Raw genomic sequence first — 15,453 nt, forward strand, 5'->3', positions numbered from 1 at the left:
CAACTAAATCTTCATGTCTGCCTACCTGTTATGACAGTCTATCATCTGAACATCAGAAGACAAAGGTGGCTGAGGAGAGTGAAAAAGGTGAGGAAGGAGATACAGAGAAGAGAGCTGCCAGTGCTTTGTCAGGAAAATTGGCTTTCTCACCACAGTCTCATCACTGTATGAGAGCACCCTCACCAGGCAATGATGATACACAGTTGGACAAAGTGGCGGATCGAGTCTCCAGCGCGATGTCAGGCAGATCAGGTACCTCTGTCAAGTCCCGGAATTCAAACCGCTCTGCAAATCCTCAAAATCCAAATGTTCCTTCTACTGAAGCAAGTGGAGATCAGATGCAAAGTGACCAACAGGAGCGAGTGGCCAGCGCCATGTCTGTGAAGTCTCGTCTTTCAAGCAACAATGTCAGTGCAGCGTCAACAAGTCCTGATACAGCAGATCGGGCCAGTATTAAAACACTAGAGGTGGTTGATGGGGAAGAAGATCAGACAGCAGAAATGGAACAAAGTGCTCCATCAGCTAAATCAGGAGAGTCAAATATTTCAAACAAGTCCAATCATAATGAAACAAGAGGTGTTGTTGTAATTGAGCCAGCAACTGCAGACGAAGAGATAGTGGAAGATGATGCATCTGGAAGTTCTTCTTGCAAAAATATATCCAGCACAAAAGAAAAAGCATCAAGTGACAAGGGTGCAGAGAGGTGTAATAGTGCTTTGACTCATTCTGGCCACACGCTGTCACCCAGGAGTTCACGGTCCCGTCTGTCCCTGCCACCCAAAGTTCATGTTATATCTCCAAGCAGTCCTGAATCTCCTGGTCAGCAAGGGTGCAGTTGCCCCGATCTTGGAAAGACAAGAGGGACTGGTGCCTTGTCAGTTCACTCCACAGGTTCAACTAAATCCAACAGGTCCAAATGTTCTTCTGGTGGTATTGCTGTTATTGAAACACCAGATAAAAGTAAAGATCAAGATCAAGAAATAACAGAAAGAGATGACTGTGCATTGTCATCTAACCACAGTTATTCTGCTAAAAGCAAAAGGTCTCATCAATTGTCCTGTAACTGTGGTATCAAAGTAAGTACTCCGATGCCCAATAGCACTTATAAGGAGGATCCTGCAAGATCCAGCAAAACCAAAACACGGAATGATCTTGAAACAGATAGTGCGAAATCTGCTTCAAGTAGAAAAGATAACCCAGACAAGACGATGTCTAGTATCCACTTAAAGAATCCAAGCTGCCTCGGCAGCGAATCAACAGTTTCAGTTCAGTCCAGTTCAAAAATTAAAACTTCAAAGCAGAGTAAGGGAGAGTTTAAGTCAGACGACAGCTTGTTAAAACCCGCCAAAGGCCACAAGGCCAATGCCAGCATCCAATCTGCAAAAAGATCTAATTCTCAAAAGAAACAAACGCAGTCCAAATCCTCAAGTCCCCGTCCCATACACAACTCCAACGCAATTGATGCATCTAGCGACAGCACTCGGCCCCACTCACTTTCTGCTGCCGAGTTCCTGAAGGAAACCGCGTGTCCAAACAATCACCATTCAAACAGCAGCACCAAAAGCAGGACCAAAGAAGATCAGGAGGAATGGCTGGAACTGACACCTGCCTGTCTGCCCAACGCATCCCCTAATGAGGTCGTCAGTAACTGGCTGCAGAGTATTCCTGCAAACAGCTGCATGCTTACACTCGATGACGAGCTAGCTGAGAGTGAAGAGCAGGAGAAGGAGGTGAAAGAGGAAGATAGAGAAGAAGTAGCAAAAGAGAAGAGGGATCCTGAAGGTGAGAAAGTCGAGGAAGAGGAAGTCGAGGAGAAAGGTCAGCTTGAAGAGGATGAGAAAGATGAGCAGATTGAATGCAATGGAGCAGAGAAGGACCAAAGTTCAGAAGAAGCACCACCAGATACACTGGACGTGTCACATCCCACCAACCATTTACTGAGCGATGACTCTTTGCCAAAGAACTGGCATTCATCAGCAGCGGTGATGAAGGTTCTTCTGGGTTCATCTCTAGGTCGATGCCGGAGCCTGCCTGAGGTTAGTCACTTCTTTGTGGTCACAGCACTCGTGTCAAATGAATACTTCTCAAAAATTTACATCACTTGTCAAGAAATACAAGCAATATGGTCCTGGACAGTAAGTCTGCCTTGTTTCAACACTGAGTGAGGGAAGCCACCAAAACACCCATGACATCTCTGAAAGTGCTATAGACTTCTGTAGTTCTGATGGGACAAACTGTGCATAGTGTAACATTTGTGTGTTGTGTTATCATTTACACAACTTCACAGTAGAGCTGAACAAGAAGGATTTTTTTCAAAAGATGTGGAATTATAGCTGCTGTTAACTAGAAGGCACATGAGACATTCTATCCTATGTGTTTCCTTGTATTAAAGTCCTTCTCTGTTTCACTCCACCATCAAACTGTGACTGGTTGTGCGACACACAAAAATTAACATGCTGCCCATTCTTTTCAGTCATAGCCACAGAAGCCTGTATCACCTTCAGAGTTGTCATGATTGTGTTGGAGGCTTCCGTCACTTGCCTACTTCTTGCACAGTCATTCAGTTTGTGATAATTGCTTATTAACACAAATTGCTTAATATTGCTTCTGATAAAAATCAAGTCTAAGACATATTGAGTGATGTGGAAATATTCATATATCCATCCCCGATTTGTCAAAGGAAAACTCTGTAAAGTGATGAGTTGTATTAACAATAAACCTTATAGTTTGTCCAATTATGTATGCCCTCTAAAAATGGAGGGGCTGTGTATAAAAATGCCCTTAATTCTTAATTGAATAACGTGACAGTTTTTGTCAAACCCCTTGAATTAAAGCTCAAGCACATCTTCATTGTTTCATTTCAAACCATTGTGCTGGTCCCCTGAGGAAAAGTTCTATAAAATATATTGTATCTTTCTATTCAGACTATAGTATAGATCAATCTTGAGTGTGCCATGGCTGTCTTTCTTGTGTAGGTGTCTCCAGTTTATGGTCGTAGACTGAGCACCTCAGCCAAAGGTCTCTTGGACTGTTTGGCGCAACTTCAACTTATTGCACCTGCAGTGAACCTCAGATGTGACCGTCGGAAAGACTGTAACCAACACTATGAGGATATTATGGTCATTCTTCAATCCCTCTGGCTCACAGAACCAAAAGACATCAAAGACAAGGAACCCGAGAACGTTGGCAAAGACCAGGTAACGCCACCGACGTCCTCATCTGGTGTGGATACAAGCAGTGGGTCTGGTAGGTCAGGGGATGGCAGTAGAAATAACGGAGATGACACACCCCCTAAACAGACAACTTCTTTACTCATGGACGAGGGAGCAGAGGTGCCTCAAGATCAGACCGATTTGAGCTTCACAGAGCCAAATGTAAAGGAGAAATCATCACAGCAGTGCAGTACAGTCCTTCCTTCTCTGGACAGCCCCAAAGCTATAGAGAACCCCTCCTGTTCAGACAGTAGTTCTACCAACAACTACTCCAAATCACCCACCGACAATGAGCAAGAGACACTTGAAGACAGTTCAGGCACACCCACAACTGTCCAGCAAGCATCACTATCCAAAAGATTGTCTCAAGACCCTGACCCCGTGTGGATTCTGCACCTGCTAAAGAAACTGGAGAAACAGTTCATGGACCACTATATAAATGCTATGGCAGAATTCAAAGTTCGCTGGGACTTGGATGACAGCATCATCCTGGACAAGATGATCTCCGAGCTGAAAGATGAGGTGAGTCGACGCATTCAGACCAGCGTGGACCGCGAGATGAAGAAGATTCAGAGTCGAGCTGGGAGGTTGCCCATGCCACCACAAAGATTAAACCTCTCCAGGCAGTCCACCATGATGGAGAAGAGACGCCGGCTGTTCAAGGTAAGTCAGTAATTCAATTTAAGAAAGCAACATAGATGCTGGTGCATATATAGTCCCTGCACTGACTGTAGCCTTTAAAAATCCAAATTCAGAATTTGATACACATGTACATTTCTGAGCCCTCTAGCAAGTGTCAGTGTTCACAAGGTGCATGGTGTGTTCCTTTTCATGCAGGCTTCAGAACAGTGTTCAAAACATGGTTGTTTCAAATGTTTCAAAATGTTTTGAAGCAGTGTTTCAAACTAAACATCACTAATTTGCAGTACCTACAAAACGTTTTGGTAATTCCAGATTATTTCCCTTTCATGTGGATTCCAGAATAATATTTGAAACATGGGTGTTTCAGAGGTTAATGTTTTTAAGTAGTGTTTGTCATCACTAAATTGCAGCAGTGACGAAATGTTTTGGCAACATCTCCAGCCACACATTCTATATAGTCTTTGATTCTCGTTTTATTTGCTTTTCATGGAAACTCTGGAGTAATATTCAGAACATTGGTATTTGACGTTTCAAAAATGATTTTGAAGCAGTGCTTTGCATTAACCATGACTAATTACAAAGTTTTGGCAGCATTTCCATCTGTGCGTAGTATCTTTTTGTTAATTCTCATTTTCTATCCTTTTCATGCACACTCCAGAACAATATTGAAAACAAAAGTGTGTCACAGATTTCTAAATGTTTCAAGGTATTTTTTTAAAGTTAGCCATCTCTCATTTGGAATATTTACAAAAGGCTTTAGCGGCATCCCCGGTGACATCTGCTATTTTATTCAGATTTTACTTCCTTTTCGTCCAGATCAAGAGGTCCAGGTCAGACATTCTCTGTCTGTAAATTGCCATGGCAATAAACTAAAGCCCTATGTCTCATCTTCCTGATTGGACTCCACCCTGGCATAAGCCTAAACACTAAACAAAGCCCATCTCCTACATCAAAAGGTTATTTGGTTAAACGCGAGTTCACTTTACAGCCTTGCACAATGCATGAAACCAGGACATGCTATACAGTAGTGTTCAGAATAATAGTAGTACTATGTGACTAAAAAGATTAATCCAGATTTTGAGTATATTTTGGGAAACAAGGTACCAGTAGATTCAGTAGATTCTCACAAATCCAACAAGACCAAGCATTCACGATATGCACACTCTTAAGGCTATGAAATCGGGCTATTAGTAAAAAAAAAAAAGTAGAAAGGGGGTGTTCACAATAATAGTAGCATCTGCTGTTCACGCTACAAACTCCAAACTATTATGTTCAAACTGCTTTTTTAGCAGTCCTGTGAATCACTAAACTAGTATTTAGTTGTATAACCACAGTTTTTCATGATTTCTTCACATCTGCGAGGCATTAATTTTGTTGGTTTAGAAGCAAGATTTTGCTCGTTTACTAGTGTGCTTGGGGTCATTGTCTTGTTGAAACACCCATTTCAAGGGCATGTCCTCTTCAGCATAAGGCAACATGACCTCTTCAAGTATTTTGACATATCCAAACTGATCCATGATACCTGGTATGCGATATATAGGCCCAACACCATAGTAGGAGAAACATGCCCATATCATGATGCTTGCACCACCATGCTTCACTGTGAACTGTGGCTTGAATTCAGAGTTTGGGGGTCATCTCACAAACTGTCTGTGGCCCTTGGACCCAAAAAGAACAATTTTACTCTCATCAGTCCACAAAATATTCCTAAATTTCTCTTTAGGCCAGTTGATGAGCTGAGTGAAGCTGACACCCCACCCATGTGAAAAATTCCAGCAAATAGATTAAATGGTTAGTGCTCCATTTGTGCTGGTTTGTGCTGTTAAAACTGTCGTTTGTGCTGCGTTCGTTTCTGAGATATTAGGAATTATTTTTTAAGTCATCCAAAGGTCACCATCCCCCCATCTTTCTCCAAAACAAACCAGCGTGGTCTACTTTTTTAGTGCTCCATTTGTGCTGCTTTTATTTATGATATATATAATTTGCTTTCAGGCCATCACTGACAAGCTAAATTGATGACGTCTGTGGTCTGCGCTGGACATCACAAAGCAAGCAATTATTCATTTCGTATTCTTCTAAAAAAGTAAACCACCCTGGTTTGTTTTGGAGCAGGATGGGGGGATAGTGACGTGACGTCATCGGTCGAATTTCTAATTCTTAATATCTGAGAAACAAAAGCAGCACAAACGACAGTTTTAACGGCACAAATCAGCACAAACGGAGCACTAAAAAAGTAGACCACCCTGGTTTGTTTTGGAGCAGGATGGGGGGATGGTGACGTGACGTCATCGGTCGAATTTCTAATTCTTAATATCTCAGACACGAAAGCAGCACAAATGACAGTTTTAACGGCACAAATCAGCACAAATGGAGCACTAAAAAAGTAGACCATCCTGGTTTGTTTTGGAGCAGGATGGGGTGATGGTGACGTCATCGGTCGAAATTATAATTCTTAATATCTCAGAAACGAAAGCAGCACAAACGACAGTTTTAATGGCACAAATCAGCACAAACAGACCACTAAAAAAGTAGACCATCCTAGTTTGTTTTGGAGAAAGATGGGGGGATGGTGACCTTTGGATGACCTAAAAAATCATTCCTAATATCTCAGAAACGAAAGCAGCACAAACGACCAGTTTTAACGGCACAAATCAGCACAAACGGAGCACTAAAAAAGTAGACCACCCTGGTTTGTTTTGGAGCAGGATGGGGGGATGGTGACGCAACGTCATCGGTCGAATTTCTAATTCTTAATATCTGAGAAACGAAAGCCGCACAAATGACAGTTTTAAAGGCACAAATCAGCACAAATGGAGCACTAAAAAAGTAAACCACCCTGGTTTGTTTTGGAGCAGGATGGGGGGATAGTGACGTGACGTCATCGGTCGAATTTCTAATTCTTAATATCTGAGAAACGAAAGCAGCACAAATGACAGTTTTAACGGCACAAATCAGCACAAACGGAGCACTAAAAAAGTAGACCACCCTGGTTTGTTTTGGAGCAGGATGGGGGGATGGTGACGTGACGTCATCGGTCGAATTTCTAATTCTTAATATCTCAGACACGAAAGCAGCACAAATGACAGTTTTAAAGGCACAAATCAGCACAAATGGAGCACTAAAAAAGTAAACCACCCTGGTTTGTTTTGGAGCAGGATGGGGGGATAGTGATGTGACGTCATCGGTCGAATTTCTAATTCTTAATATCTCAGAAACGAAAGCAGCACGAATGACAGTTTTAATGGCACAAATCAGCACAAATGGAGCACTAAAAAAGTAGACCACCCTGGTTTGTTTTGGAGCAGGATGGGGTGATGGTGACGTCATAGTCGAAATTATAATTCATAATATCTCAGAAACGAAAGCAGCACAAACGACAGTTTTAACGGCACAAATCAGCACAAACGGAGCACTAAAAAAGTAGACCACCCTGGTTTGTTTTGGAGCAGGATGGGGGGATGGTGACGTGACGTCATCGGTCGAATTTCTAATTCTTAATATCTCAGACACGAAAGCAGCACAAATGACAGTTTTAACGGCACAAATCAGCACAAATGGAGCACTAAAAAAGTAGACCATCCTGGTTTGTTTTGGAGCAGGATGGGGTGATGGTGACGTCATCGGTCGAAATTATAATTCTTAATATCTCAGAAACGAAAGCAGCACAAACGACAGTTTTAATGGCACAAATCAGCACAAACAGACCACTAAAAAAGTAGACCATCCTAGTTTGTTTTGGAGAAAGATGGGGGGATGGTGACCTTTGGATGACCTAAAAAATCATTCCTAATATCTCAGAAACGAAAGCAGCACAAACGACCAGTTTTAATGGCACAAATCAGCACAAACGGAGCACTAAAAAAGTAGACCACCCTGGTTTGTTTTGGAGCAGGATGGGGGGATGGTGACGTCATTGGTCGAAATTACAATTCCTAATATCTCAGAAACGAAAGCAGCACAAACGACAGTTTTAACGGCACAAATCAGCACAAACGGAGCACTAAAAAAGTAGACCACGCTAGTTTGCTTTGGAGCAGGATGGGGGGATGGTGACGTGACGTCATCGGTCGAAATTATAATTCCTAATATCTCAGAAACGAAAGCAGCACAAATGACAGTTTTAAAGGGCACAAAACAGCACAAATGGAGCACTAAAAAAGTAGACCACACTGGTTTGTTTTGGAGAAAGATGGGGGGAAGGTGACGTGACGTCATCGGTCGAAATTATAATTCCTAATATCTCAGAAACGAAAGCAGCACAAACACAGTTTTAACAGCACAAATCAGCACAAATGGAGCACTAAAAAAGTAGACCACCCTGGTTTGATTTGGAGAAAGATGGGGGGTTGGTGATCTTTGGATGACCTAAAAAATCATTCTTAATATCTCAGAAACGAAAGCAGCTCAAACGACAGTTTTAACGGCACAAACCAACACAAATGGACCACTAACCATTTAATCTATTTGCTGGAATTTTTCACGTGGGTGGGGTGTCAGCTTCACTCAACTCAGTTGATGTGTTCTTTGGCAAATTGTAACCTCTTCTGCACGTCTTTTATTTAACAGAGGGACTTTGCGGGGGATTCTTGCAAATAAATTAGCTTCACACAGGTGTCTTCTAACTGTCACAGCACTTACAGGTAACTCCAGACTGTCTTTGATCATCCTGGAGCTGATCAATGGGTGAGCCTTTGCCATTCTGGTTATTCTTCTATCCATTTTGATGGTTGTTTTCCATTTTCTTCCACGCGTCTGTTTTTTTTTTTTTTTTTTTTTGGGCCATTTTAAAGCATTGGAGATCATTGTAGATGAACAGCCTATAATTTTTTAAGTTTTCCCCTCTCCAATCAAGCCCAGTTTCATAGCCTTAAGAGTGTGCATATCATGAATGCTTGGTCTTGTTGGATTTGTGGGAATCTACTGAATCTACTGGTACCTTGTTTCCCATGTAACAATAAGAAATATACTCAAAACCTGGATTAATCTTTTTAGTCACATATTGTAGCACTATTATTCTGAACACTACTGTGTGTGTATATATATATATATATATATATATATATATATATATATATATATATATATATATATATATATATATATATATATATATATATATATATATATATATAGTGGTGGGCACAGATAACAAAAAAATTAACTTCGATAACAGATAATGAGATAACTGAAAAGCTATCTTTGATAAAGATAAAACGAAAAACCACCCAAAAATGTATCAGAAGTTACAGATAACCGATAAATTCCAGTATCGTCTCTGGTACATTTGCAACTACTAATAAACTGAATTTGAGTTTTAACACCACGATCGCTTATAGTAGCATCAAAAATGGTAACAGACCCAAACAATGAGCCCACAACGAGCAAAATCTTGCTTCCAAACCAACAAAATTAATGCCTCGCAGATGTGACGAAATCATGAAAAACTGTGGTTATACAACTAAATACTAGTTTAGTGATTCACAGGATTGCTAAAAAAAAAAGCAGTTTGAACATAATAGTTTGGAGTTTGTAGCGTGCACCTGCGTATGAGTTTTCCCCTCTCCAATCAACTTTTTCAATAAAACTACGCTGTTCTTCTGAACAATGTCTTGAACATCCCATTTTCCTCAGGCTTTCGAAGAGAAAAGCATGTTCAACAGGTGCTGGCTTCATCCTTAAATAGGGGACACCTGATTCACACCTGTTTGTTCCATAAAATTGACGAACTCACTGACTAAATGCCACACTACTATTATTGTGAACACCCCCTTTTCTACTTTTTTTTTATTAATAGCCCGATTTCATAGCCTTAAGAGTGTGCATATCATAAATGCTTGGTCTTGTTGGATTTGTGAGAATCTAGAGAATCTAGATACCAGAGTACCTTGTTTCCCATGTAACAATAAGAATTATACTCAAAACCTGGATTAATCTTTTTAGTCACATAGCACTACTATTATTCTGAACACTACTGTATGTTTCAAATATCTTTACCAACAGAAAATGATCAGTTTAAAATTTTCCACCACATTCCCTTGCCACACATTCTGTCTAGTCTTTAATTCTGGTTTTACTCTCCCATCCTGTTGTACATTATTCCTCTTGTATTTGCTCACATACTGGGCACCATGTTTCTTCCCACAACTGAAAGCTTAACTCCGCTCATTAGCTGACACTGATGTGAAGTTGGTGGTGGTTTCACGTTGGTGGAATATTCCATATACAAAATTTCCTATGGGAATTGATCTGGTGCACCACAAGCAAATCAGTTCAGCCTTATGTGCTATTTTTAATTTGATGAGCTACAAGATGATAGCCTTTATTCTTTTTGGGTTAGTGCCCAGAGAAGCTGGCTGAGATGGGCTCACCTACTCACCCACTCATCTCCATTTTTGCTTGCCTCACCCAGTGCTGTTACCAACATGGGGAAAAAAAATTTAGCATGCTCATGTGAATGACAGGTAGTGAGTTATTGTTTTGTCTTTGAAGGTCATGAAGAACCAGTCAGTGAAAACTGGTGAATCCTTAAGCGATGGGGAGTTGACCGATGAGTTCAGTGATCAGCGTAGCGACGATGAGTTCTGTCCCTGCGAGGCGTGTGTGCGGAAGAAAATGGCTGCCCGGCCTCTTAAAAAGAGACCGGGGGAATGTGAAGCACCAGTGATGAAAGAGTTTGACCTCCTAAAAATACTTCAGTTGAAGAAAAACCTGCCTGGGTCTGCTGCTGTACCTCAGCCTGGACAAAGGGATGACAACACTGATGTTGTAGATGATGAGAGAACTTTAGAGACAGTGAAGGAGGAAGAGAAGGACAGTAAAACCAAAGACATTATTCAACCCAATGGGGTACTGAAGGAGGGAATCCCTGAAGAATTTGATGTGAAAGAGAAGGAGCTCGGAAAGAAATTACATGGACATGAGACATGTGAAAGAATGACAGAAGAGAAGAAAAATCAGGAACAAGAGGAGGCTGAGCCTGAGGAGGTGGTAGCAGCCCAAAAGGAGAAAGACAAGGAAGGTAGTAGTGAAGAAGCAAGGGGAGAGGAGACACCTGAAAATAGAAAAGATGAGACAGAAGAAGATGCCGAATGCCAGCGCCAGACATCTGGGAACGAGGAGGAGAGTGAAACGACAGAGGAGGGAAACACAGTCGAGAAAATAGAAGAGGAGCAGGGTGAGAAAAGCAGCAGCGAAGGAGAAAGAGGCGATGACAGTGAAGAGAAATCAAAAGACGGAGAGCCTACAGCGGACAGAGGACAGACAGACACTGAAGAAGAGGAAAGTGACAAGGATGCAATAAAAGAAGCAAGACGAGATGATGCAGAGACCACCGGAAATGAAGAGAGTGAGCAGGAGGAGGTGAATAATGAGGAGGCTGAGGACTGTGTGGAGGATGAAGAAAGAAGTTGTAGGGAACCTAAAGATGAAAAAGAGGATAACTGCACCGGAGCCAGCAGAGAATCTTCACCATCAGAACGACATGTGGAAGTAGACTGCAGAACTTCAGATAATGAAGATGAAGGCGGCAGCCGAGCCACAGAGAGTGAGTCACAAGAGGATGAGAGCAGAAGTGAGGAGGCATCAGAGGAGAACAGAGCCTTGGCACAGGTAAAGGACAATCCTTTTTCATTTTTGCTAATTATTATTATTGTTGTTGTTACTGCATTATTATACCAGATTAGCCTAAATATAATGGCCCTGATTATCAGACGGCCTCCTTATTCAAAACATGTTTTTGTCACATTCCTTCCTGAAAATCAAATCTATTGGATGTTTTGGTAAATAAAGCTAATTCAATCATTGAGTACAACAAACAGTGGTTCACAAAACTGCACAAACTGGCCTGCCTACCTTTGCTCCTCGCACCAGCATGTCAGTCATTCATTTTCTCACAAATGGATCTTTCTGCACATGCTTTCTGTGCATGCTGGACCTTTTAGATGAGTAAATCCCAAAAAGCATCTCAGAGATTCCTGGAGGAGGAAAGCATCTAGACAGAAACAGACAGAAAAAAGCCAAATAAATACAATAGCATCATTCCATCCCAGTGATTGTAGTTTTTACATAACATGCATGAACTCTGTAACGGTCTGTTCTAAGGACGAACGCACTGTAAACAAGGCGTGACGTTGTGTGATTGTGCTGTTCTCTTTATCAAGATAAAATATCTTCTCATGCAGTTTGATTAGGAAAACATAATGTGGGTCCATTTTGGGGCAATAACAGGAGTTGCTTTGTACCCGCCACAGCAGTCTGGCAGGAGCACAAAGGTTCCTGGCAAAACTGTAAATAATGGAAAATAGTTGTGATTTATTGTGGTATTTATTCTTGGTGATCTTGTTTTAGTTATTTAGCTTCATGATTGTGGTGTGATGAGTGATACGGCTTTATAATACTGTCACATCAGAATGTGACTGCAGGGATTCTGAGAATAGCATCTATGACTGTGAAAGTCATAAGATCATGAGGTCCCTGGATAGCGGTGTCTGGCCATGCTGATACTTTTGCAGTAGAACTGAGGTAGGTCCCGGTGTTTCCTGTCTACTACATGGTTGTGAGAGCTGGACACTAACCAGTGACCTAAGGATGTCTTTGGCACTAGGTTTCTTTGGAGAATCCTTGGGTGGACCTGGAAAATCAAGTGGTTTCCTATGGACACTCAGATGAGAAGTATCACTTGAATTGTGAAGGAACTTCAGCTACGACATTCTGGCCATGTGGCGCATGTTTCTGGGCATCCTCTAGTAAGCTGGTGTGTCAATGTTGAGGACCCCAGCAACTGGAAAGGGCCAAGGAGATGCCCACTTCTCACTTGGCTCTGGCAGATGGACTGTTAACTTTTGTGAAGTGGAGATGGACCAGTTTTCGGCCAGTAATACAAGTAGATCTGTTTAACTTTCTGAGAGGGCTGGAATAGTTAGAAAAACCTAAAACAATTTCAACATGGGTGGACGTCAGATTCAGAAGATAGCAGGAATTCAACACACTACAGTAAAGTCCTGGAATCACCAGGACTGTGGTGTAGAGAGGCAACATTTCAAACAGTGTGTTTGTGCCTGATTCTTCGTATATACTGCAGTTTCTCAGCACTTTAATAGTTTAGCTGTAAATACTAATGCCTGCTCATTTTAGATGATTGAAATTGTTGCTATCTCATTTGACCCCCAGGGCCAGAAGGAGACTGAGGAAGATGAGAGAGATGCTGAAAACTCAGACACAGACACTGCAGACAAATCAGCATGTGAGGACGATGATGAGGAAAAAGGAGGAGGCAGAGATGAAAACAAGGAGGAGGTTGTAGAAGATACAGTTGAGGCGTTGGAGCATGAGGAAGAAGGAGACAATGTGGACACGGATGTGAAGAGAAACAAAAGGGTCAGCAGCACCTTCTGCCATCAGCACACCAGGACCTCTGTGGAGTCACAGCACGGCTCCTTGGAGGACACTCGCTGAGGATCACAATGAATACTGGAGAATCCTGGAGGAGCCACTCACTGCTCAGGATCAGAACCAAAAGATCTGGAGAAGATTGAGACTCATCTCATACAAAAAAAAAAACATGCCAAAGGCCTGATGTTCACGTCATTCAATGTTTCTGCCCAAAATACTGACTGCTCTCTGGTTTATAACCAGGACTACAGCTCCCGTAAGTCTCCCCCTCCTTTCATGATGACATGCACGGAACTGTGCAGCTTTAGGTACTGTGAAGACTGAATACTTTTAGCACTTTATTACTAGAGCTCAGTGTAGGAGGACTCATACGGGGCGGAGCCACACAGTGATTGACAGGCAATGTCTCTGGAGTTTAGAAAGCTTATCATATTTAATTATATAAAGATATTTGAAATGGTTCCTTATAACTTTGAAAGCAATTATATCCACCCACAGATGTTTTTGTTTTCCTGCACCGTGTTGATGATTTTGCTTGTTTGCTTTTGCCTGCTCCTGTTCGCTCGAGGTCACCACAATGAATCCACTATAGATCCACATCTTGTTTTGGAACAAGGTTTTTTTATGTCAGATACCCTTTCCAATGCAACTGCACATCTATGATGTGATAATAGCTAATGTACATGTTTGTTTTGTTACATGTCTGAGATGGTGGAAGGAAACCTGAGTACGGAGGAACTGGGTATTGGTGGACTTGAACCCAGGAACTTCTTGCTGTGAGACAAGCTCTCACCATACACAGTATTCTGAACATTTTTAACGGGTTTATCGAATTATGTCCATAAATTTACCAAGATGTTCCCTACTGTGTGACAGAGCCAGTTTGGCAGTACTTAGTTTGAATTTTGTGTCCGTTTTTTCGGGGGGTTTTGTCTCAACAAGTCACAGCTGAGTTTTCAGGGGGCTGGATAATTAGATATGTTAAAATATTGATGTTGAAAATTTTTCTTCTGGAAAACAATCTGTCTGTTACAGCTGCAATATTATTCCATTATTGTTAATATTTTTGAAAAATAAATAAAGCCTATAAATGTAAAATAAAATTGAAAATGTCCCAGTCACTTGTTAAAGATGTTTTGTCAGATCAGTAACCCAAACGATTTTATTTCCTTTAATATCAAATAAAGCAAATGCTCATATTTATTAAGGTTCATTCATTCATCTTCTACCCGCGTAGTCCAATTAAGGGTCGCGGGGGCGCTGGAGCCCATCCCAGCAGTCATAGGGCGTGAGGCGGGGTACACCCAGGACAGGACGCCAGTCTGTCGCAGAGCCACAAACAGACAAACAGACACACCCACACACACACCTACGGACAATTTAAAGATTCCAATCCACCTAACCCGCATGTCTTTGGATGTGGGAGGAAACCGGAGCACCCAGAGGAAACCCACACAAACACGGGGAGAACATGCAAACTCCACACAGAAAGGCCACGGGAATTGAACCCACAACCTTCTCGCTGTGAGGCAATAGTGCTAACCACTAAGCCACCGTGCCGCCTTTATTAAGGTTTTGAAAAGTATTAACACTTTTGTTTGAGAAATTAGCTGTTTCCAACATTTATCATTGACTATCTTTGTGTATTTTTACAATAATGTTAAGTGAACCAAAATACCAAATATTACACCAATTTCTGACACAATTGATTTGTTTAGGATCGCTTTTGGGTTTAGGGTGACTGTTTCAAATGTTATCTGGTGGAGTTGGTTCAATTTGTATTTCAAGTGTTTTGACAGTGAATCATGTCATAAAGCAAGTGTGTGGGTCCCTCCAGGGTATATATGCACATGTCCAAACCATCTCAATCTCGCCTCTCTGACTTTGTCTCCAAACCGTCCCACCTGAGCTGTCCCTCTGATATGTTCATTCCTAATCTTGTCCATTCTTGTCACTCCCAAAGAGAATCTCAACATCTTCAGCTCTGCCTCCTGTCTTTTTGTTAGTGCCACCGTCTCTAAACCGTACAACATAGCTGCTCTCACTACTGTCTTGTAAACTTTCCCCTTCACTCTTGCTGATATTCTTCGGTCACAAATCACTCCTGCCACCTTTCTCCATCCACTCCACCCTGCCTGCACTCTCTTCTTCACCTCTTTACCACACTCTCCATTACTTTGAACAGTTGACCTCCAATATTTAAACTCAT

At 41.7% G+C, this 15,453-nt stretch overlaps 1 protein-coding gene across 1 annotated transcript in view; it reads left to right on the forward strand.

Annotated features, from left to right (window-relative positions):
* The window catches only part of rp1l1a (rp1 like 1a), a 38,795-nt gene extending 24,434 nt beyond the window's left edge, over positions 1-14,361 (forward strand). The window contains exons 6-10 of the mRNA XM_034177437.1: positions 17-2,036; positions 2,976-3,875; positions 4,649-4,684; positions 10,344-11,462; positions 13,023-14,361. Of these exons, the coding sequence (XP_034033328.1) occupies positions 17-2,036; positions 2,976-3,875; positions 4,649-4,684; positions 10,344-11,462; positions 13,023-13,307 (4,360 nt within the window). The 3' untranslated portion in view covers positions 13,308-14,361. The remainder of the gene's footprint in view (positions 1-16; positions 2,037-2,975; positions 3,876-4,648; positions 4,685-10,343; positions 11,463-13,022) is intronic.
* Positions 14,362-15,453: the final 1,092 nt, after the last annotated feature.

This window comes from Thalassophryne amazonica, chromosome 1 (genome assembly GCF_902500255.1).
Source record: "Thalassophryne amazonica chromosome 1, fThaAma1.1, whole genome shotgun sequence".
In the NCBI taxonomy this organism is placed as follows: domain Eukaryota; kingdom Metazoa; phylum Chordata; class Actinopteri; order Batrachoidiformes; family Batrachoididae; genus Thalassophryne; species Thalassophryne amazonica.